Source organism: Ambystoma mexicanum, chromosome 4p (genome assembly GCF_040938575.1).
Source record: "Ambystoma mexicanum isolate Mex_15411 chromosome 4p, UKY_AmexF1_1, whole genome shotgun sequence".
NCBI lineage: Eukaryota > Metazoa > Chordata > Amphibia > Caudata > Ambystomatidae > Ambystoma > Ambystoma mexicanum.
In genome coordinates this window covers 80,460,955-80,477,731 of record NC_090927.1, presented here as the reverse complement: position 1 = coordinate 80,477,731, position 16,777 = coordinate 80,460,955, and the positions used below count along the sequence as shown (strand labels likewise).

At 46.3% G+C, this 16,777-nt stretch overlaps 1 protein-coding gene across 1 annotated transcript in view; it reads left to right on the top strand.

The window, feature by feature from the left end:
• Positions 1-1,262: 1,262 nt before the first annotated feature.
• Positions 1,263-16,777, top strand: part of LOC138453015 (vomeronasal type-2 receptor 26-like) — a 589,731-nt gene continuing 574,216 nt past the window's right edge. Inside the window, exons 1-2 of the mRNA XM_069605426.1 lie at positions 1,263-1,317; positions 1,634-1,930. Of these exons, the coding sequence (XP_069461527.1) occupies positions 1,857-1,930 (74 nt within the window). The 5' untranslated portion in view covers positions 1,263-1,317; positions 1,634-1,856. The remainder of the gene's footprint in view (positions 1,318-1,633; positions 1,931-16,777) is intronic.

The window sequence follows — 16,777 nt, the reverse complement described above, 5'->3', positions numbered from 1 at the left end:
GCTACGCAACCCCACCAAGGCAAAACTTGACACCAGATACGATGAACTGCCATGGACCGTCAGTGATCGGCGCGGAACCATGGTGACAGTGACACGAGGACGCCGTCAAGTGACGAGGAATTCGTCGTGGTTCAAGGCGGTGCCCCACACCATGTGGACAGACAAAGAGGACCACCGGGAGGAAGAGGATGCTCGGTCCAGCGAAGAGGAGCCTGGATCCATCCCGGACGAGACAGGAGCGGGGGACAGGACTTGGGAACCGCCGGATGCCCCTAGCCTCGAGGATACCACCAATGAAGGTGAGCCAGATCAGGGGCCAAGGGGGGGTAGTCCCCGAGAAGGGCGATATGGCCTGAGAACTGCCACGAGGCCACCAGCCAAGCTAAGTGACTATGTGTGGTAGCCAACACACCCCGTAGACTAACGGTGAACGTCCAGTTGATTGCAGTTGTATTGTGTTTGTTTGTTTTACAATAAAGGAGGAATGTTATGTTCCGCCCTGCGTCCCGCTACGCGGTGAAGCAGGGCGTCTCTAATAAAAGCCCCGCCCCCGCGTTTGGGAGGCAGTTCCGGGGCAGACCAGCAACGCGTGTGGGTGTCTGTCTCTGCAGCTCGCGCTGGCGCTGCGCCACAGGCCGTGCGGCCTAGCCCGGACACTCCAGCCCCCGCGTGCGCACACCGCGGGCTGGAACCCAACAGTATCAGTCATCATGTCATTCAGTGTTCAACTTGCAATAATGTACTGCCTGGGCTGCTGCTACAGAGCAGTGGCCAACGTTGCCTACCAGCTCTGTGTGATTGCCTTCTGTGAAGTTAGGTAATTGAATTTGGTGTTAAGTTACCCTTCAGAATTATACATTTTTAACATTTGAACATCTTTCCATGTTGTGCTGTTTGATGGGTTGTGTATTTTAGAATGCGTCAATGGTGCCAACAATCTATGTTTTGCATTTTCCTGTGATGCCATTGTTATGGGAATTACTATTTTTGAAACTTGAAAATTCCTACTTCTTTTTGGTCGCAGAATGTTGGAAAGTATGTAATTCCACCCCCCTATGATGTCTTTAGCACCTGCAAAAAAGCGCATGCAGTTGCTAAGAACTTGACCAAATGTCAAAAAAAGCAAAAGCACAATTATTTTGATAAGACATTCAGGTTTAACAAGATTATCCTAATCAACACTGAAAAGGGACTCCCTCTCATGGCAGCATGACAGGATTGAAGGTGTTATGGGGCGCGTGGGCACCATGTCAGGTGACCACGTGACCCCTGTGCACTGCTGTCAACAAAAGGGCGAGGCCGGGCCCATAACGGAAGGTAAGTTCGTTTTGCTTTTTTTTAATACATGGTTTTAACTAGCACTCATAATTATTTTTCGTGGCTGCTCTGGTGCTATAACCCAAGTAATAGGCCAGTAATGACAATGACTTCCGGGTTCATGGATTCTCACTACGTTCGGGCCCTTAACTTGGAATCTGTGCCGTTGCCGGCAGTGTCAGCCCACCATGGGGGGGGCGGGGGGTGGGGGTCATATCGCCCCATTACCGGCTAATATGGAGGGCTCTTCATTCAGAAAAGGTTTCAAAGGCATAGCAGAGATGTTCCAGTAAAACATTCCTCTATTCTCTTTCAGGGCTTGCAGAGCAGCTAGGCATGCTGTCTTTCCTTCACCTGCACAACAATCACTGAACATAGAAGACATACTATGCCCAGAGTGGCTCGGAATGACTTTTAATAAAAGAATAATCATGTCCAACTTCCCTCTGGGGCCAAACCTGAGCTGCTAAAAACATCTGGGTAGTGCTCCAGATTCTTTGCTTTTTTTTTAAAACCATCCAAGACAACGTATCTTTTCTATGTCTACCATGCGTCAGGGTCGTCCCTCAACAAAAGAATTTGGAATGAATCAGATACAGTTCTTGCTGACCAGGTAAGCTTTGATTAACACAACATTCTGATACTTCATTGCTTGCCCAACTAGCTGACAAAGGTCTGACATAGGTGCATGAAACTCTTTTGGAAAAGTGTTTTCTGCTCATGAAGCTAACAGTTTAGCCCTCCCATTGGTCTGTGTGTAAACATGTCACATGTGGCAGCTGGGGCAGAGGTTGGAAGAAGCCTCTGGCCTCACTGTAGTCTCCTGTGATAGGCCATCCATGTGGCTCCATCTGGCACTGCACATCCTCGGAGGCTTCTCCTGCCCAAGGGTGTCTCCAGGGAAATCTTGCAAGTATTTCAGTCTTTTCATCATTGTCATTTCATGGTGTCCATATGGACTCTGCCGTTCTTGCTAAGTACCGGTTGCCCGCAGATCAACAAGTGATGCAAGGATTGGCACTGATGACCCTTATCTTCCCCTCCCTTGGGTTGCGCGACAGGCTCATCCAGTTATAGGAAAACACATGAGCTTTTAGCTACACCTAAATATGCGTCTTTATTCTTACAGTGTGAATGTGCTTCTCGATGCACTGACCGATGAGGGGGCATTTGTATTGATTTAATGATCAGGTGTTATTAGTCCTGCTCTGTCCCATTGATACTCTGACTCGGGCAGTGGCTACTGGTAATGAGATAAATGCTGTCTTTCTAAGGCTCAGGTGTGTTTCTCTATCAGTCCACTCTTGGTCAATCCACAGTCATATATTAAGTGTCGGCCTCTGAGGCTGAAGGGTTATACATAAGACTCAGGTTGTGATTTATTTGTTTCCACCTGGTCTGATTAGTTTATTCAATGAATATATTTACGGCAGGCTTTTCCTGAATAATACAGAGATGGGTGCTTTGCACACTCACAGCACTGTTTGCAATACACTCCTCTCTCCTTTCCGCACTGATGCTCTGATGAAGTCATTAGAACGGTAAATGGTGCTACTTTTCTAAATGTGTGCTGTTTTGTGAATTGGTGTTTTTGGGGCACATTATTTCCAACATTAAATGAATGTCTACGAGTGGCAGCATCTGCATCTTGGCATTAATTATGTATGCCTTGAATTCATTGGTTTATTTGTGTTTTTTTGTTTTATTGGTTAAAAATGTATTCAACCTTTAACAATACTACAATTCAAACAGTCTACAGTTTCATATTTAAAAAAAAAAAGAAAACGAATCATAAAAAAAAATAAAAGCAAATAAAGGAGGAGAGAAAATAAATGAATCACAAGGACCAATTAATCACCTGAACCCAATGAGATGAAAGAAACAATGAATGTCGACTAAACCTCCAATGCCGCAATGAATGAGCAAAAGAATGGTAGGACTGCATTTACAGCTCTAGTTGTTCCCCCAGTAAAACAGTATTTCCACATTTGGTCTAGTGATAGGATAGCATGTTCATTAAGGCATGTTTTCCTATGAAACACTCTTTCCCTTAATGGCTTTAATGCTACACAAGTTAGCAATATATGCTTTGCAGTTTCTCTTTCTGTCTCTACCGTACAGTGTCTGCAAGAGACAGAGTCTTCCATAAGCTGCCCATATCTAAGCAGTGTTTCCCTTGTGCAGAGCATATTCAAAGGAAATCGCAAGAAAGTAGACCTGGCTGTTTTATCAGAGTAGACTGACGTGTATGTGGCCAACGTACCTTGTTTCATATGGTCATCTTTCAGCTGACAACCTCATAATTGTAGGTATGTGAGCAGGAGTGGTATTGGGGCCTCTGAGTATTCTTTCCTAGAGTGTTAGAATCAATTACATTTGCTATAAAACACTCAAAGTTCTCCACAGAAAAGTCATTTGTCAGTTCTTGTTTAGTCATTGTGGAAACTGTCTCAGTAAGTGAACGGCTTAATTTCCTTAACATTTGCGGTGTCCATCTTAGGCGATTTACTGGCAAATGGCAAATTAGGAACAACTAGGGAAGGGCGGGGATGAGTAAGTGGGAATAAGGTGAAAAAGTGCAAGCGAGCAGTGATGTGCTGTTGTCAGCCTTAGCCCGGTGGGTCCGTTGGCTGGACTTGGGGTGTTTTACGGTCGGTAGTCATTGTGTGCTGTTGTGCGAGCCTATATGTGGTTTGTCTTGTTGTTGCAGTGTAGAGAAGTTTGTGCGGGTTGCTGTGCTGTAGGTTTGTGGTTGTGTTTGGCTACAGTTTGAGAGGTATATGCAGAGAGGTGAAGTTGTTAGTGGATTGGTTAATCGGCATTGCTGTCCTTGCAGTTAAGACTAGGTGTGGTGCTAGCTATCATTCACCATTCCATCTGAGTTTGGCAATTGTTAATCTTCAGTATCTTATCTAAGTGTGACGCAGGCTTAAGTTAAGTATTCCATTTAAGTGTGGCTCATGCTAACAATCACATTACTATCTAGGTGTGACACAGGCTACATTTGAGCATTCCATCTAAGTCCATCCAAGTGTGGCTCATGCTAACATTCACAATCCTATCTAGGTGTGACGCGGGCTAGAGCAGAGCATTCAGTCTAAGTGTGGCACATGCTAACATTCACATTTCTATCTGGGTGCGGGGCGGCTAAAGTGGAGTATTCCATCTAAGTGTGGCGCATGCTTACATTCACAACCCTATCTAGGTGTGACGCGGGCTAAAGTAGAGCATTCAGTCTAAGTGTGGCACATGCTAACATTCACATTTCTATCTGGGTATGAGGCGGCTAAAGTGAAGTATTCCATCTAAATGTGGCACATGCTTACGTTCACATTTCTATCTAGGTGCGGCGCAGGCTAAAGTTGAGCATTCAATCTAAGTCCATCTAAGTGTGGTTCATGCTAGCATTCACATTACTATCTAGGTGTGACACAGGCTACATTTGAGCATTCCATCTAAGTCCATCCAAGTGTGGCTCATGCTAACATTCACAATCCTATCTAGGTGTGACGTGGGCTAGAGCAGAGCATTCAGTCTAAGTGTGGCACATGCTAACATTCACATTTCTATCTGGGTGCGGGCGGCTAAAGTGAAGTATTCCATCTAAATGTGGCACACGCTTACGTTCACATTTCTATCTAGGTGCGACGCGGGCTAAAGTTGAGCATTCAATCTAAGTCCATCCAAGTGTGGCTCATGCTAACATTCACAATCCTATCTAGGTGTGACGTGGGCTAGAGCAGAGCATTCAGTCTAAGTGTGGCACATGCTAACATTCACATTTCTATCTGGGTGCGGGCGGCTAAAGTGAAGTATTCCATCTAAATGTGGCGCATGCTTACGTTCACATTTCTATCTAGGTGTGACGCGGGCTAAAGCAAAGCATTCAATCTAAGTGTGGCACATGCTAACATTCACATTTCTATCTGGGTGCGAGGCGGCTAAAGTGGAGTATTCCATCTAAGTGTGGCGCATGCTAACATTCGCATTTCTATCTAGGTGCGACGCTGGCTAAAGTTGAGCATTCCATCACGTCCATCTAAGTTTATCAGCAGGAAGTTACTCCCTCATGAATTAAGGTATGCAGCTATTGAAAAGGAATGCTTAGCCGTCAAATGGGCTATAGAAGGGCTCAGATATTATCTCCTGGGGAGGGATTTCACACTGGTGACAGATCATGCACCATTAGTATGGCTATCAAGGAATAAGGATACCAATCCAAGGATATTACGATGGTTTCTTTCTTTGCAACCTTACTCTTTTCAAACTATAGATCGTCCAGGTCGGTTGCTAAAACAGGCCGACTTCCTTTCATGCACTCATACCCTTCCCGAACTTAAGGGCTCAGGAGGGGGGGGGGTCTGCGAAAGGGTCATTCACATGAGGGGTTGTAGTATATGAAACCAGGGGATGTTATCTGATAACATCCGGTCTCACAGCACCTCACAGCATTATTCTGAATATGAAGGAATGAGTGAACGAGGGCGGTACATATACATGATAAAGGGCATTTTAACTGGCGAATGGAAGAAGAGATTAACTTTGTAGGTGCTTTTATCTAACCTAGTCTCCTGTGTGTTCTGGTTGCCAGGTTACAGAGGAAGAAAGAGAGAGCAGTTATGCCTGGCCTTATAAGAAAGTAGCCCTGAAAATGATCTTCAGTTAAATATTTTTTTTAAACTAGTTAGAGTAAGAAACATTGATTGAAGTGTGAGGTCCGTGAAAGGAGAAGCTCCATGAACAGCTGATAACTGACAGCTGAGTTTGCAGGAGCCCTGAGAGAAGTGAAGCAGAGAATGGGGATTGGGGAAGCTGAAACAGCTGATCTCGCTTCCTGAATGTAGAGAAAGGAAAGGTCTGGGTAGCGAGGACCTCTAGGAGCCATCAGTGGAACTGCATGTACCAAGAATTGCTGTTAAGCCTGCTGCGAGGACCTCTAGGAGACATCAGTGGAACTTCAGGTACCAAGAATTGCTGTTACGCCTGTAGCAAGGACATCTAGGAGCCATCAGTGGAACTGCATGTACCTAGAATTGCTGTTAAGCCTTCTGCGAGGACCTCTAGGAGCCATCAGTGGAACTGCAGCTAGGAAAAGCGATGAATGAAAGGATAAAGAGAAAAGGCCTCATTACGAACGGCGCCGACCCTTAACGCCTGATTACCTCATTACGAGTCAGGCGGTAAGTGGTTTACGGCGGCGTAAACAGCGCCGACCCTTACCGCCTGATTCCGAGGTCCCTTAGCGCCATGGAGGACTTAACACCTGCTTTTAGCAGGTGTTAAAATCCATGGCGCTAAAGGACCTTGTTATTAATTACGCCACCGTAATTTACGGTGGCGTAACTAACGCCTTCCCCACTCCCATTATGCCCTATGGGGCAAAAATGGGAATGGGGAAGGGTAAATGGGGATTGGGGACTTACCGCCCCGCCAACCTCGGAATGGGGCGGTAAGTCCGCCAACCACCATGGCGTAAACATAGTTTACGCCATGGTGGTAAAGGTACGACCCAGGCGGTAACTTACCGCCTGGGTCGTAATGAGGCCCAAGGTCCGTTAGCGCCATGGTGATATTAACGCCTGCTTTTTGCAGGCGTTAAAATCCATGGCGCTAAGGGACCATGGTGCTAATTACGGCACCGTAATTTACGGTGGCGTAATTAGCGCCTTCCCCACTCCCATTATGCCCTATGGGGCAAAAATGGGAATGGGGAAGGGTAAAATGGGAAATGGGGATTTACCGCCCCACTCACCTTGGAATGGGGCGGTAAATCCGCCATCCACCATGGTGTAAACGTAGTTTACACCAGGTGCTAAGGGTACGACCCAGGCGGTAACTTACCGCCTGGGTCGTAATGAGGCCAAAAGTCAGACTTTAATAATAAGAAATAGGCCCTCATTACAACCTTGGCGGAAGACCATGGTGCTATTAGCACCATGGTCCATGCCGCTAAGGTTACGATTCCGCCATGGTCGATAGCGGAATTACCGCCCCATTCCAAGGTGAGTGGGGCGGTAATTCCCCATTCACCATTTGCCCTTCCCCATTCCCATTTTTGCCCCCATAGGGCATAATGGGAATGGGGAAGGCGCTAATTACGGCACCGTAAATTACGGTGCCGTAATTAGCTCCAAAGTCCCTTTGCGGGTTGGATTTTTAACGTCTGCTAAAAGCAGGCGTTAAACACCAACCCGCAAAGGGACACTTGTAATCAGGCGTTAAGGGTTAACGGCGCCGACGGCGCCGTTAAACCCTTAACGCCTGAGTTGTAATGAGGGCCATAGAGTGCAAAGTGGAAGGTGAGGAAAATAAAAACAAGAAAAGAAAGAATGCAAAGACTTTTAAGATGTGATTGAAAGTGGCTGGAGAACGTTCAAGTAAAATTTAGTAGATAAGAAAAGTTCTGTCTAAGTGACAAGTTGGGAGACTGATTCTGGCACAGCTTCTGGAATAATTTAAAGAAATATCACTTCCGCATTGAACAGAAGCTAGTTTTCTAAACAACTACAGAGAATCTTTCTTGCAGTTAAAAGTTTGTGTTCAGTTTGAATAAAAGTTGACAGTTTTTACAAACTATCTAGAGTGATTGCCTTTATTCCCATTTTGAAACTTGACAGTGGCACATGCTAGCATTCACATTTCTATCTAGGTGAGACGCTGGCCAGTCTTCACAGTTATCTCTAGGTGCGGCACTAGTCAATGTGGGCAAGTAAATAAGTGTGTTTTTTAAATGACACAACCTAGAAGGGTTCTGTGTTTCCCTGTCTCCGGGAGTCAGATCTTCCATCCGCCTGGTATTTTGCCTCATCAGTCTAGTTTGCAGGTGTAGACAAAAGCCAGGTCAATCTCTGGTTTCCTCTGAGGTCAGTACCTTTCTTTTTAAAGTCAAAAGTCAAAAGTTTCATTGACTCAATCCCTAAGATGGTTGATATTTGGAGGTATCAAGTCGTAAACCAAACGTCTTAGATTGTCTCGCTCTTTGAGCAAGGTACCCAAAACCATTTTGGATTTTAGATGCATCACCACTTGATCAAGTCTAGATATGTCGGAAAAAAATATTCTGGCTATATCGCCAGTTGTTATCCCTCCCAGTGTGGGAATTTCTTGAAGAAGAGACAAAATATTGGTTTGATTAAGCACTGAGATGCTTGTTTCAGGGATCACGCCTTCCAATTCCACAGTTAATGTGTTTTTTTCCTGCAGGTTTTGGTGGCTTGTAATTTGAGAATTAGGTACACCCCATCGACCAAGGGGTCGCCTGTCTTGCAGACTAGCCGTGTATTCATTTGTATCCCCATGCAGGGAGTTCAATGTTGAAGATTTAGCTTGTATTCCTTTGTGCTCTTTCACTTGTGTCGGCACAGCAGCATTCTGTTTGTCTGGTTTCCTCAAGTTGGAACGGATGGCCGGGAAGATCTTAGGAGCCATTCTCATCATTGCATGGTCTAACGTGGTAGGTAGAGACTCTGGGGGATTGTCACTAGCCCCTATGCACCGCTGCCACAAATGGAAATCGTTGGCTGCCGTACCACCATATTCTGTTCTCCTCCAGACCCAGCTTTCACTACAAACTTGGAAAGAGCAGCCTTAACTGTTGATTGTGAAAGAAGTGAGTTGATTTTCAATGGCATATGTTTGGTCTTTCTCTTCTGTTGTACGCATAGATGTTTATTCGGGTGCGGTTGGACTAGTAGGTCTGCTTCCATTAGTGGGCCCATACTCGTAACTTCTTCTATAGAGTCGTCCACACCGTCATCCTCTACTATTGTCGTTGGTACGTTGGCTCTCTTCTTAATAGTTAAGGGTGAATCAGAAGGGTCTTGCATTTGTCTTTGGATAAGAACCCTGTGCCTCTCCTCCTCTGTCGTTCTTTTATTCCGTAGAGGCTGATCATCAGTAGAATGTTGGTCATCTTGGTCCACCACCTTATCACTCTTACGATCAGATGGAATTGGTCTTCCCGGTATCTCTGGCAGTTCTCCTGTAGGTTCTGAGGTTTGAACATCTTGCACTTCCCTTGGTGGCTTTTTAAATGGACCCTATCTCTGTGCAAAGAGAACATTCTTGGCATCTGCATGCAAGTTAATATGATCAAATTTAAACAGGAGCGATTTCAAGAGGATTGTGTTTGCTTTTGTTTCTCTCTTTCGATGATTGAAATATATCTCATTCTCTGACCATGGAGTGTGTGCAGATGAAGATACATGTACACGTTGAGTAGACGCCCGCAGAAACCCATATGATGCATTGGAAGGCTGGGTGACTGCAGGGTGGGGGCAGGGTAGCATTGCACTTGAGCATGCAGTGTGTAAATGCACAAACAGTATTTGCGTTGGTGTGAAAGAGCAAATGATGTTAGTTCATATCCAACCTGCATTTGTACAAACACCATGTATCACCGAAGGTTCCTTGGTCCAGCAAACACCAGCAGATTCTGAGACCAGCCTGAGGCACCCACTTTAACCAAAAAGCGTTTGGAGGGCCACGATCAAGGGTGCGACCTGCTTGTGATTGTCTGCTGAGAGCTGGAAACCATCACTGTTTGTGAGTCTTGGCTTTTCACAAAAGAGCTGAAAGTTGGTTTTTTTTTCGTGACATGGTTTCTGAATATTGTGCAACTGTGTGCTCCCATCTTTTCCATAAGATGTTCTCTTTGAGCACCAGAATCCTACGAATACACATAGGAGTGCTGTGATTATTCCCAGTGTATTTGTATTTGTATTTGTATTTATTGTGTTTATATAGCGCTTTACTCCAAAGCGCTGGTTTGGTATAAGGCAGGGGAAGTTGCCCTGGGGCCCCTGAATTCTCATAATACAGATAGGAGTGCTATGTTTAGTCCCGGTGGCTTGGTGTAAGGTGTGGGGAGGGGCCCTCAGGCCCCTGAAGTCTCCGAATACAGATAAGTGTTCTGTTTATTCCAGTGGTTTGGAGTATGTTATGGAAAGGAGACCTGGGTCCCCCAAAGTCTCTGAATAATGATCGGAGTGCTCTGTTTAGTCCCTGTGGTTTGGGGTAAGGAGGGGAAAACTGCATTGTGACCCTTGAATTCGTTAAATACAGATAGGAGTACTCTGTTTAGTCCCAGTGGTTTGGTGTAAGGTGTGGGAAACAGCTCTGGGGCTTCTGAATTCTCTGAATACAGATAGGAGTGATGTGTTTAGTCCCAGTGGTGAGGTGCAAGGTGTGGGAAGCAGCCCTTGCACCCCTTAATACTCTGAATACAGATAGGAGTGTTGTGTTTAGTCCCAGTGGTTTGGGTTAGATGTAGGAAGCGGTCCTGGAAACCCTGAACTCTCCGAATACAGATAGGAGTGCTGTCTTTAGTCTCAGTGGTTTTGGGGAAGGTGTGGGAAGCGGTCCCTTGGCCCATGAATTCTCCAAATACAGCTAAGAGTGCTGTCTTTTGTCTCATTGGTTCGGTGTAAGGTGTGGGATGCGGCCCTGGGACTTCTGGATTCTTTGAATACAGATAGGAGTGCTCTGTTTAATCCCAGCAGTTAAGGTGTGGGAAGCAGCCCTTTGACCCCTCAATTCTATGAATAAAGATAGGAGTGCTCTGTTTAGTCTTAGTGGTTTGGTGTAGGGTATAGGAAGCAGTCCAGGGGGGCGTGAATTATCTGAATACAGACAGGCGTGCTGTATTTAGTCCCAGTGGTTTGGCCTAAGGTGTGGAAAACAGCCATGGGGACCCTGGAGTCTCTGAATATAGATATGAGTGCTGTGTTTAGACTCAGTGGTTTAGTGTAAGATGCGAGAAGCAGTCCTCAGGCCCCAGAAATCTCTGAATACAGATAGGAGTGCTGTGCTTCATCCTAGTGGTTTGGGGTTAGGTGTGGGAAGCGGTCCTGTGGCCCCTGGATTCTCTGACTACAAATAGGAGTGCTCTGTTAAGGTCCTGTCATTTGGTATCAGGTATGGGATGCAGACCAGGGGCCTCTGAATCCACATAGGAGTAATCTGCTTTGTCGCATTGGTTTGGGGTAAGGTGTGGGAAGCGGTCATGCGGCTCCTGGATTCTCTGAATATGGGTAGGAGTGCATTTTTTAATCCCAGTTGTTTGGGATATGGTTGGGAAGCAGTCCTGTGACACCTGACTTCTCTGAACACAGATGGGAGTTATCTGTTTAGTCCCAGTTGTTTGGGGCTAGGTGTGGGATGAGGCACTGTGTTCCATGAATTCTCTGAATACTGATAGGGGTGCTGTGTTTAATCACAGTGGTTTTGGGTATGGTGTGGGATTGTCATGATTCCTGCTCCTGAGGAGCCAGGTCAGGTCCAGCATCCCCGGAAGCAGACTTCATACTCACCAAGCAGGACCCAGCAAACCCCTATAGGGGCTCTTTGGACCTTGTCCTGGCGCCTTTGGCACCAGGCTCATAAAAGTCATCTGTCCTGGCGCCATAGGTGCCAGGCTCATCATGGCAGAACATATGGTAATGCTTGGGTGAACTCACCTAAGGCAGACCATGCTGCATACTCACCCGAGGCAGACCTTGCTGTCTGAAGCTCCAAGCCAACTAAGGCTGGGGAGGAGCTATTTTCTTTCAGGATCTCTTTTCTTACTCGGGTGGGGCCAGTGGAAGAACACTCACCTGAAGCTCTTCCAAGGCTATTTAAACCACGCCCGGATGGCCACACGTGCTTCGCGTTATTCTGCATCTGCAGCAGGACGCTCACCGAGTCGGCTCCTGCATCCTGGCTCCTGCCACGCCCGCCAGCACCTGGAACACCTGCAAGGAGAGAAAGGCAAGCATTAGGACATTACCTACCTTCATCCAGCATCCGGATTCTTCACTCCGTCGATCCTGCAAAAGAAAGTCAAGGGTTAGAAACGCATCTCATCGCTTGCTGCCGCGCCGCTTCCACTTACCTTCGCGTGGCGCCGGCAACCTTTTCAGCACCCATAGGCGACATCGGTCGCATTCAAGACCTACAGAGAAAAAGGCCAAAACAAGGTGAGCAACGAACTAATTGCAAAAGGACAGATTACTCACCTTAAGTCTTACCTGAATTTTGTTGGGACCTCAGTTCCCTTTTCGGGTCGGAGCGGCTTTTCTGACTTTTCCGTACCCCGGCACCTATGGGGAAATAAGACACACTCATTAAGGTGTCGGAGCAAACCACTACGGCACACCTTCATTAAAAGTACTCACCTGAGCTTACCTCGGCGAATCCATTCCTCCACACGGATTCCTCACCTAGTCCTTGAAAATTAAACAAAGGCCAAGGGACAAATAAGACTTGATCTTTTGAACTATATACTTACGGCAGCATTTTGGTAAAGGCAAGCAGACATCGAACCCTCGCCAAATCCGAGATCCAGTGAAGTAACTGGAAATCTACGCGCCCCTGCGTCAGAAGCAGGATGGAGAGCTCGTCCATACAGAAATTAAGGTGAGAGTCTGCGGAAGGCACAGCTAGGGTTCGAGGAGGGTGAGAAGGGGAAAAAGGGGGGAATCTCACACACAATCTAGCAGACAGTTAACTCCCTTTTCCCATCTACAGAAGGATTATTCTACGGGCCAGACAGACGAGGTTTGGGGGTCCAGTCCAGTCCATCTTCCAAGCACTACGCTTTACCGTGGAAGAAGTTGTAGCAGTCCAGAACGGGTCGGCGCCTCCGTGGGAATCAGGTGAGCGTTACAGAACGCGAAGCCTACCAATAACTTCCTACCCAGGCGCCATGGAAACTTCCGAGACAGACCAGCTGGCCCAGCTATTAGGGGAATTACGGGCCGAAGTTCATTCCGCTCGCCAGGAGACGAATGCCCTCAGGAGGGAGTTAATTGTGTCAAAGGAACGAATTGATGATCTTGCCGCCAGCTGTTGCAGAGTCAAGCAGGTCAAACTCCTCTACCAAGTTCAGGGGGTAGTTTCATCCCCGTGGCGTCAACTAATCCAGTGCAAATCAATCTACCTGGAAACGTGCCACTGGCCTCGCCTGAACGTTTTGCTGGAGATCCCAAAAGATTTGCAGTATTTATGAATCAATGCCGATTGCATTTCCTCTGCAGACCTGGGGCCTTCCCGAATGACCAAACCAATGTAGCCTTTGTACTTTCTTATCTCAGCGGCAGCATAGCTGATTGGTCAATCCCATTGGATACTCAAGACGACCCGATCCTTCAGAACTTTCAAGCCTTCCAGACAAGTATGGAAAGACTTTTTGCGAGGCATTCTCAGGGACAGGCCCTGGACAACGAACTCCTATCTCTACGACAGGGTAATCTGGACCTCTTAGCTTACATTGCGACCTTCAATAGGTTAGTTGTGGAAACAAGATGGCCCGAGGATAAGAGAATTACGCTATTCCATCAAGGTCTAAGTGGAGAACTTAAAGATGTCTTGGCCCAGGTCGTAAATCCACCCCAGGACTGCTCGGACTTTATTGACTTAGTGGTCCAACTGGATCACAGGCTTCAAAACAGAAAAGCAGATCGGTCCAGGTTTGAAACCCGGGTTTTTGCCAAAGCCCAGGTTCACCCCAAGGGTGTCGATGCTACTGAACCTATGCAGATTGGAGTAGTCAAGGGACCTTTGACCCAAAGGGAGCATGAAAGAAGACGGCAAATGCAATTGTGCCTCTACTGTGGAACTTCAGGACACTTCTTACGAGACTGCCCTGTATAACCGCCCAAAAAGGCGGTAGGAGCCACGGATAAAGATCTTGTAGAATCTGAGCAGGGAAACGACCACGCCTGACAAGCGTAGAGGTCCGCTTGCCGAGCTTAAAAACCAACTCTTTGACCTCGCACTTCACCATGCCAATGGTCCTCGTAAATCCAAAGCCGCCTGAACGGTTGCATGCAATTAAGGCATACATCGATAGTGGGGCTATAGGAAACTACGTGGATCGTGAATTGGCTTCTAGGATGAACCTCCCTCTTTGCCCTAAAACCAATAAAGATGTCATCACCACTGTGGATGGAACCGAAATCGCCTCTGGGCCGGTAACTCACTCCACCACGGAAGTGACATTGCTGGGTCAAGACGGGCATCGGGAGGCAATGGTGTTTGAAGTAATCAAGGCTCTGCAATTTCAAGTAATTCTAGGAATCCCTTGGTTGGAAACACACAATCCTCAAATTGATTGGCGAGCAAAGAGGGTAATCTTTCCAGAGTGTGTACAAACCTGCTATCCACGAAATACAAGCATTGGCCTAGCTACCGTAACTCCTGTCAGTTTGCAAATACCGCCAGAGTACCAAGAGTTTCAAGACGTCTTCCAAAAGGAACAGGCCAATACTCTACCGCCCCACAGATCATACGATTGCCAGATAGATCAACTACCCGGTGCAACACCCCCTTGCAGCAGGATCTATGCCCTTACCGAGCCCGAGAATCTTCATTTACGACAATATCTGGACCAGTACTTAGCCAATGGTTTTATTCGCCCGTCTTAGTCTCCTGCATCCTCGGCTTTATTCTTCGTACCAGAAACAAACCAAAAAAAGAAGGCGATCTCAGAACTTGTATAGACTACCGCGCACTGAACCAGATAACTGTCAAAAACAGATACCCTTTGCCTTTGATCCCTGAACTCCTTGACCAAGTGAAAGATGCCTGCATATACACCAAGCTAGATCTCCGGGGGGCTTACCATCTAGTGCGAATCAAAGAAGGCGATGAATGGAAAACTGCCTCTGCACTAAATATGGGTTGTTCGAGTACCAAGTTATGCCTTTTGGACTGTGCAATGCACCGGCTGCCTTCCAATATTTCATGAACGATGTCCTCAGCGAACTCATCGATGTTTGTGTTATCGTATACATCGATGACATTCTTGTATACTCCTCTTTAGAATCTGATCATCGAAACCATGTCAGGGCAGTCCTCGAGAAATTGCGCCAACACAAACTATTTGCTAAACTTTAAAAATGTGTTTTCCATGTCACGGAAGTCGAATTTCTAGGTTTTATCCTGACACCTAAAGGAGTCCACATGGACTCACGAAAAGTGGATGCTATCCTCAAATGGCCATCACCCAGCTCTGTAAAAGGTGTTCAAAGCATGCTTGGCTTTGCCAATTTTTATCGCAGGTTCATTCCGGAGTTTTCACGGGTGGTTCAACCCATCACTGCACTCTTAAGAAAAAATAAACGATTTGAATGGTCTAAAGGAGCTGAGCAAGCCTTTCAAGAACTAAAAGCTAAATTTACTTCTGCACCCGTATTGAAACACCCGCGCCCGGATCTCCCTTATATCGTAGAAACCGACGCATCCAGTCTAGCTATGGGAGCTGTCCTTTCTCAAAGGGACCCAGAGACTAACCAACTGCATCCCGTTACGTTCTGGTCCAGAAAATTCTCAGCTCCCGAGATTAACTACGCCATCAAGGACAAAGAACTGTTAGTGATTAAATCTGCTTTTAAGGCCTGGCGACATTATCTCCTTGGCGCAAGACATACCATCACGGTGATCACCGACCATCGGAATTTACAGTACTTGAAAACGCCAAGGCTCAGTCATCTCGACAGCTCCGTTGGGCTCTGTTTTTTGCTGAATTTGATTTCATAATCATCTACCGTCCTGGCTGTAAGAATGGCAAAGTGGATGCTCTATCCCGAATTGGAATGGGGGACACAGTCACTAACTCAGAGCCTGTGCCGATAATTCCCGAACAGAGGATCTTAGGTATGACTTCTTCACAATCGCTAGAAAATATCCAAACTAGAGTTAAACAACTCCTGGACCCAACAGACTTGCAGGACTGGGTTCAAAAGGGATCTGATTTTATTATAGATAACAATTTACCTTATTTCTGAGGACGATTATTTCTTCCACACACGGATTTACAAAAGCTAGTTGTTTCTTGTTATCACGATACACTAATAGAGGGACACCCCGGCATTGCCAAAACTGAGGAAAAGGTGAAAAGACAATTCCGGTGGCCTTCTTGGCGAAAAGATGTAAAATCATTTGTGATGTCCTGTGGTGTGTGCTCCCAAAATAAAGGCCAAAAGAAAAGACCAGCCGGTCTTCTTCAACCGTTAGACATTCCACCATCGCCCTGGCACACCCTGTCATTGGATTTTATTACGGATTTACCCCCCTGTTCAGGATATAACACTATTCTTGTTATTGTGGATTTATTCTCCAAGATGGCACACTTCATTCCATTAAAAGGTTTACCGTCAGCTTCGGTTCTAGCTAAAGAATTCCTTGAAAATGTTGTCCGGTTACACGGATTTCCGTCTGTGCTGATTTCAGATCGAGGAAGCCAATTTATTTCCCACTTTTGGCGTAGATGTTGTCAATTGGCACAAATCGATGTAAGACTATCAACCAGTCATCACCCCCAGACCGATGGTCAAACAGAAAGAACGAACCAGACTCTCGAACAATGTTTACGTTGTATGCTGCAACAATCTGAAAGTAACTGGAAAGACATTCATTGGATAGCTGAATATGCATATAATAATTCTGTGCACTCTGGAACTGGGCAAAGTCCTTTTTA